At 38.9% G+C, this 6601-nt stretch overlaps 1 protein-coding gene across 2 annotated transcripts in view; it reads left to right on the forward strand.

Annotated features, from left to right (window-relative positions):
* The window catches only part of LOC134531147 (uncharacterized), a 22129-nt gene extending 16490 nt beyond the window's left edge, over nucleotides 1-5639 (forward strand). Inside the window, exons 6-7 of one of the 2 annotated variants that reach the window (XM_063366766.1) lie at nucleotides 1121-1246; nucleotides 5452-5639. In XM_063366766.1, the coding sequence (XP_063222836.1) occupies nucleotides 1121-1246; nucleotides 5452-5581 (256 nt within the window). In that variant the 3' untranslated portion in view covers nucleotides 5582-5639. Of the gene's footprint in view, nucleotides 1-1120; nucleotides 1412-5451 lie in introns of those variants that run through there. The other variant, XM_063366765.1, reaches the window with a different exon arrangement.
* The last annotated feature ends 962 nt before the right edge of the window (nucleotides 5640-6601 follow it).

The raw sequence follows: 6601 nt of genomic DNA on the forward strand, positions 1-6601 counted from the left end.
GATTGTGCGCACAGTTGATTTTCTTACAACTAAAGTATGACCAACATAAGTGTGGCCTTCATAACATTCTGCACACCGTAATACTTCTAGTTTTGTCTCAAATACTTGAACACGATGCATTACGCTCTCACTTGGAAGCCATGATTCCACTATTATTCCAAATGCAGGAACTTGTGCACTTGCAGTTACCGGCAGACGAATGGGCATACGTTGCTTGTGTTTGTGTGTGAAAGTTCTCTGCTACTGGCTAGAATGAATTTCATCACTGCCCAGTCTGTGGCGGGTGACGACGGTATGGCCCGGCGGCATACGTGTGGAAGTAAAAACATTTAGTCCTTTACACCCTTTAGCTGCAACTGAACTTGCCATAGCTGATGTTTGTACAAGAACCGATAGCATAGTCAGACCTGCATGCACATCTCTTTCCCCCCCTCCCGTCGTATAGCTAACTGTATGCCATGGTTTACAGAGTTAAAGCTTACTTTGTGGCATCATGCCCGACTTGTTTTTTTTTGCCTGTGGCGATTTCATGCTAACTGAAATTTACAGACATGCTATTCAAGACTGGGGCAATGAAATTAACATTTTGCTAAATGAATTCGCGCAATTTGAAGGCATGCTAAGTGAGGGATTGGTGTACTACTGTTTGAGTGTTTGTGCTTTTCAGCAAGTCCCAAGTATTCAATGCATAACTGCTTATTCTTTATTAATTGTCTTTTTTGTACATGTAAGATGTAAATTTACTCTTCAAAAAATTACCATAGCAAAGAAATAAATAATTAGTCGTACTTTGTAGGTAAAGCTAAACATATTTAATAACCTTTAGGCTTTATTTATTTATTCAAGCTACAATCTATATATTATTTTTGTTTCCACACTTTTTATGTATTATAAACCTGTTTGTTGTATAAACATGTAATAATAATAATGATGGCAAAAACATCTATACACCTACTTTAGGTACATAACTGTTTTCTGTCCTGATATATTAAGACATACTCCTTGTTTATGAAATTCACCTGTTTGAAAGATTTAGCATGTCTGAACATAAGTACAAGTTGGGGCATTGTGTACACTTCAAAGTGGTCTGCTCGACAGCTTGGCTGTTTGCTCGTTCCAGGAATCGACCACTCACCCACCGGGACAAGGCTCTATGCCACATTATCGTGCTGGGATTGCTGGCCTGTGGATACCAGTTGGACCTCAAACCACTCGTCAAGTCTTTTCAAAGAGTTGGCCTCGCAAAGTCAGTGTTCATTAAGATTACTGTTTTATTTTTTATTATATTTCTAGGGGAGTACCAATATTGGAACACAGATTACTCTGTATGCAGCTGTCAATTGTCTAGTTTTATTGGACGAAACCAATTACTTATTTAAGTAGGTTATCAATAAAATACGAGGCTCTTCAATTTATTTATTTATTTATTTTTAAATTGAAGCACAAAGTGTTCAAAATAACACACCTTTCTAAAAAAAGTTAACTTATTTCAACACTTCAAACCTTACTGTTATTAGCACAGAATGAATGTTCTAATGAATGCAATTTCAAGTTGGTAGACCCCAAGGTTTTCGTAATATCATCAACATAAATTACTGCGTGCTAAATGTTACATTTATTTTTGTTTTTAGTTCTTTATTAGACAGCACATTAATGTGTTCTTATTTAAATAAAATTTGTGTTTTGCAATAGTATAATTATTAAAATTTTGATGTAAGAAATTAAGAAAAATATTTATGCTTCACATTATCAAACTAAATACAGAAGCACCATGGGTATGATTTGCAATTGAGCTATCTTAAAAAAATTTCATGAACATATTGTAATATGGTGTCCAAGTAAATTTCTTAGTTTGCAATGTGTTGTCTTACTGTTTAGATACATTAAAACTTAAAACCATTAGCCATCTGGTGTTAGGTACCATCCATGTTGCTGATTGCCGTCTTGCTGAAACTGCTGCAACACTGGTTCAATTAATACCAATATGCAAAATTAATTAGTAGAATCCAGTTATAATGTTCCTGCTATAATGGTGTCCTGCTTATTACATCATACTTTTAAAGTCCCAACCTTTTACCCGTAAGGAAAATGGATTTACACCCTAAGGTAATAAATGAAAAAAAGTTTAAAAACTGAACTATTCTAACACTCATCACATTTGTTAAGTTTAACACGTTAAATTGTTTACTTTAAACTTTATGTACGTTTTTGTGTGCAATCACTGCTATACCATTGATGGGATTGTACGTGGAAAAAAACAGTAGTGCTGGCTAATGCTGTGTATATTGAAGGTATATACGTTCACAGTTACATGTCTGCTAGCACCTTCCCCTTGAAAAACAAAGTAACAAATCCATCCGTTCCTTGCCATTCTGGTGTGTTTTTGGATGTACTGACATGCTCCGCCTGTTTCCTCGGTGATGGTCAAGTCGCGGGTTCGAGTCCCGTGTGCCGGCTAACTAGTGGTGCACTGTCTCTCAGAGGGTAGGTGTGTGCCACGTGGCTGGAAACAGGGGAGACATTGCAGCAGGGAACCCCGAGTTATTGGCCACTTGGGACGCCGTAAGAAATAACGGTAGACACAGTTTGTATGATGTGTACATGGTGCTGTTCGCGGAACTGGCCCTTCACGTCTGAGTGCCGCAGCACATTCCAGCACACTGATAGACCATGGTACTAGTTTCTCACTGACGGTGGCATGTATGACGGAATTAAGTACTACACTAAAACTTACGTCACTGATTAACACAACGGGCCAAGAAATGTAGTCCTTAACGAAGACGCGAATGTTACACTCAGATAATATGATACAAGAGACAAGCTGTTCACATGAAATACGTTGCACAAGTCCGGGGTGCCACATGCACCATTTACACCAACACAATTATACGTAGTAATCTTGGGCAGAGGGCCCCTGTAGGTATGAGACAGGCAGTATCACTACATGCCCGCCTGGCAAAATACCAGGTGAAATGAATGGCTAATTAGGTAGTTGACAAGTGTCGCCCGGAGGCAGCCCTGTGCGGCAGGTCCGCAGGGACCCGGCGCGGAGCTGAAGAGGTTCTACAAGACTTGCGACTGTGGCAGCTAAGGTGGCAGGTGACGTCACGGCGGTGCTGGCTCGCGGTGTACGAGCGCATCCGGCCTGTGCGCCGAGAGAGCAGCGACTCAGCTCGCGCCGCGCCAAGTGCGCGGGAAACAAGAGATGGTCCTGGCCAACTGCGTGAATGCAAGCACACAGTTCATAACAAATGACTTAACTAAAGAAACATTCTGACACTACAAAACTTGTTACAAATACATCCAACAAATAAATAAAGAAAAACCCTCTTTTATCGCATAATCATCGCGCGCGCGTAATCGTCGCACCCATATGTTAGGGCGTCAAAATTTGGATAAAAAAACCTCTCGCATAAACGTCGCATGATGTTTTTGGTCCCGTTATTAGATGCCAAGCGCTTTGTGTAGGTATCTTTTCCGTATAAAATTATGTATTTTAAAGTATATACATAATATTTATTCAGAAATTACCACGTACTTATTTAAATAACGGAAATACGAAGTTGTCTGACGTGTAAATTTTCTTTTAAAGACGTTTTTAAACATTATTATTTTTATCTGTTCGTCTGCGTCACCGCGGTGTACCGGTGTAGATATCTTTTCCGTATAAAACGACGTATTTTAAAGTAGAAATCTAATATTTGTTCGGACATTACTACTTACTTATTTAATTAACGGAAATATGAAGTTGTCTGACGTGTAAATTTTCTTTTAAAGACGTTTTTAAACGTTATTTCCTTTATCTGATCATCTGCATCGCCGCGGTGTACCGTTCATGAACATGTAGTCAGCGCGAGTTGGCATCATTCTTGTTTGGTTATGCTGCTTCCTGTATAGAGTCCGCGCACGTAGTCGAATATCGATATCTCGCCGATTGCATGCAGCGCGCGCACTCTCTGTCGAGTGCCGAGTTAACTACATTTGATTTTATCCCGCATTCTTTCGTTCTAAATGTGTACTACGGCAATAGTTACGCGTTAGTTCATGTCGCAGATTCAAGTGGCTTGCGTTCGCGTTACAGTTTGGGTTTTCTATTTAAAGTTGAAGAAAGGTTTTTGTTTAATGAATTATTAATATAAATTGTTTGCCGTGCTCTTGTATACTCTACCTTTTTTTTTAAATAAACGTACTTTCCATGAACGGTGTTTTTTTATGAATAACTTTACCTAACAAAATTTTATTTTTCCGCATAATCGTCACACCCCTACCTTTCAAACTTGATTTTAGAATAAAATGTGAGACGATTATGTGAGAGAACACGGTAGATTTATATGCGGCGGATTTATACACAGTGGATGCACACAACTGTGTCACGTGATAGTTGTGTGGGCGGCTATCATTAAATCGGCCATGGGGCTGTTCTTTCCACTGCACTTCTCACGTTCGTAGCACTGCACCCGCGAGAGAGAGAAAGTGGGGGGACCACAGCTCCGGAAGAACGGCAATGGGCAACAACGGCCTAAGCGACTGGAGGGAGTACTGGAGGTGGTGTCACGTAGGTCTTTATATTTTAGTTTGCCAACCATACTGCGGTGGCATAAAAAAAACCATAAATAGTTTTTTATTGCTGATTTTAATTAATTTTGTTTGTAGATAGGAATCCATAAAAAACACATATTCAAATAGCGAAGGAAATGCATGTAAGCATTTCCACTCTAAACGCCTTTGTCCTGAATCATTAAACAATTTTGCAGAAATTTGGCAGTATTGAAGAAACATTTTTTTGTGGTTCAAGCCACATTATATAATTGAGAATACCCATCAGTGGTTTTTAACATTAAATTTGTTTATGTAACTAGATGAGTCATATTAAAAAGTGAAACTCTGACATTAGTATTGTGAGATTCCCTGTCAGAGAGCTTTCCCATGGTCCTGGCAAATGTCTCTGTGTCTCTTTAACATGGGATGCGATAAATATTGTCTATCATTTCAGCGTTGTGATTCTTTTTTTTTTTTTGAATAATAAAACTGGCCATATTCTAGAAATATCACATACTACGGAGTACACATGTAAAAATAACATTTAAATGAAATAAAATTCTGAAAATTACACTCACATAAACATCAACATTGTGAAAATTGGTAAAAAAAATTGAGTAGAAGGCTTTTCTGAATAAAAATATGTAGTTAAATATCAGAAATTATTACAAAAAATATCCAAGACAATAAATTACAAATACAGAACTAGGTCATCATGAATTGAACTATATAAATAGCGAATAAACTGCCTTAGTGTAAATATTTTGTCATTTGAATATTCTGAAAAACTGTGGAAGGTAGTTGCCTGCAGTGCCACAATATTCCTTCTGACATTATGTGTACAGTATCTGTGTGTTGAAGAGTGAATACTTAAAGAGCTAAAAGCTTCTGTTTTGCTGTTTATTGTTACAGGCTGCAGGCACTGAGCCGGGTCGTCGGAGCTGTACCTTCTAAGAACAAGCCAGACGTTATTGAACTGAAATTTCCAGTAACCTCTATGAGAGAGACTATTAGACACACCAAGATAGGAAGAAAAAATTAATTGTGCTCTATTTTTTGATATGTGTGCTGTAAATAATAATTAAAGTTGTCTCACATCACATGTGTGCATTTATTAAAATTCCATGCTAGGCAACAACTAATATTAGGTGTACAGTGAAAATGTTCGATGGCAAAGCTCAGAACAACAACAATTTCTATAAGGTGGCAATTGTAACTGACTGGCTGGTTTTTAGTGGAAAATAGACTAGTCAATTTAGAAGAATAACAGTTAAACACGGGACTAAGGAAAAATAAGTGAGAAGTATTGTAGATGATCAAACACCACACCTTGCAGTTTTTAAATTAACCTCCGGAGAAGACCAGGTTAGTTCTCTGGACGGTTTAGTACATCTACTGTCTGTTTAATCATGGATGATTGTGGAAATGGTGATGCACAAAGAGTGAGTTTTAGTTTTAAAACACTGGTGATCTTAAAAATAAAATGTTTTTCAAGAGAGATTTTTATATTTTAGGTAATCTGCTTGCTTTGATCCTGAAAAGGTCCTCACTCGTAGCAGGCTTTCCCAGAGACTGTCCTCTGTGCGCAGACAACATCTCGTCATCACTGAGAGGACAAGAGGCTGTCCTCTGTGTTCAGACAGCATCTTTGTCATCCCTGAGAGGACAAGAGGCTGTCCTCTGTGTACGGACAGCATCTCGTCATCCCTGAGAGGACAAGAGGCTGTCCTCTGTGTACGGACAGCATCTTTGTCATCCCTGAGAGGACAAGAGACTGTCCTTTGTGTACGGACAGCATCTCGTTATCCCTGAGAAGTCAAGAGGCTGTCCTCTGTGTTCAGACAGCATCTTTGTCATCCCTGAGAGGACAAGAGACTGTCCTTTGTGTACGGACAGCATCTCGTTATCCCTGAGAAGTCAAGAGGCTGTCCTCTGTGTTCAGACAGCATCTTTGTCATCCCTGACAGGACAAGAGGCTGTCCTCTGTGTACGGACAGCATCTTTGTCATCCCTGAGAGGACAAGAGACTGTCCTTTGTGTACGGACAGCATCTTTGTCATCC

This window comes from Bacillus rossius, chromosome 3, assembly GCF_032445375.1.
Source record: "Bacillus rossius redtenbacheri isolate Brsri chromosome 3, Brsri_v3, whole genome shotgun sequence".
Classification (NCBI taxonomy): Eukaryota; Metazoa; Arthropoda; class Insecta; order Phasmatodea; family Bacillidae; genus Bacillus; species Bacillus rossius.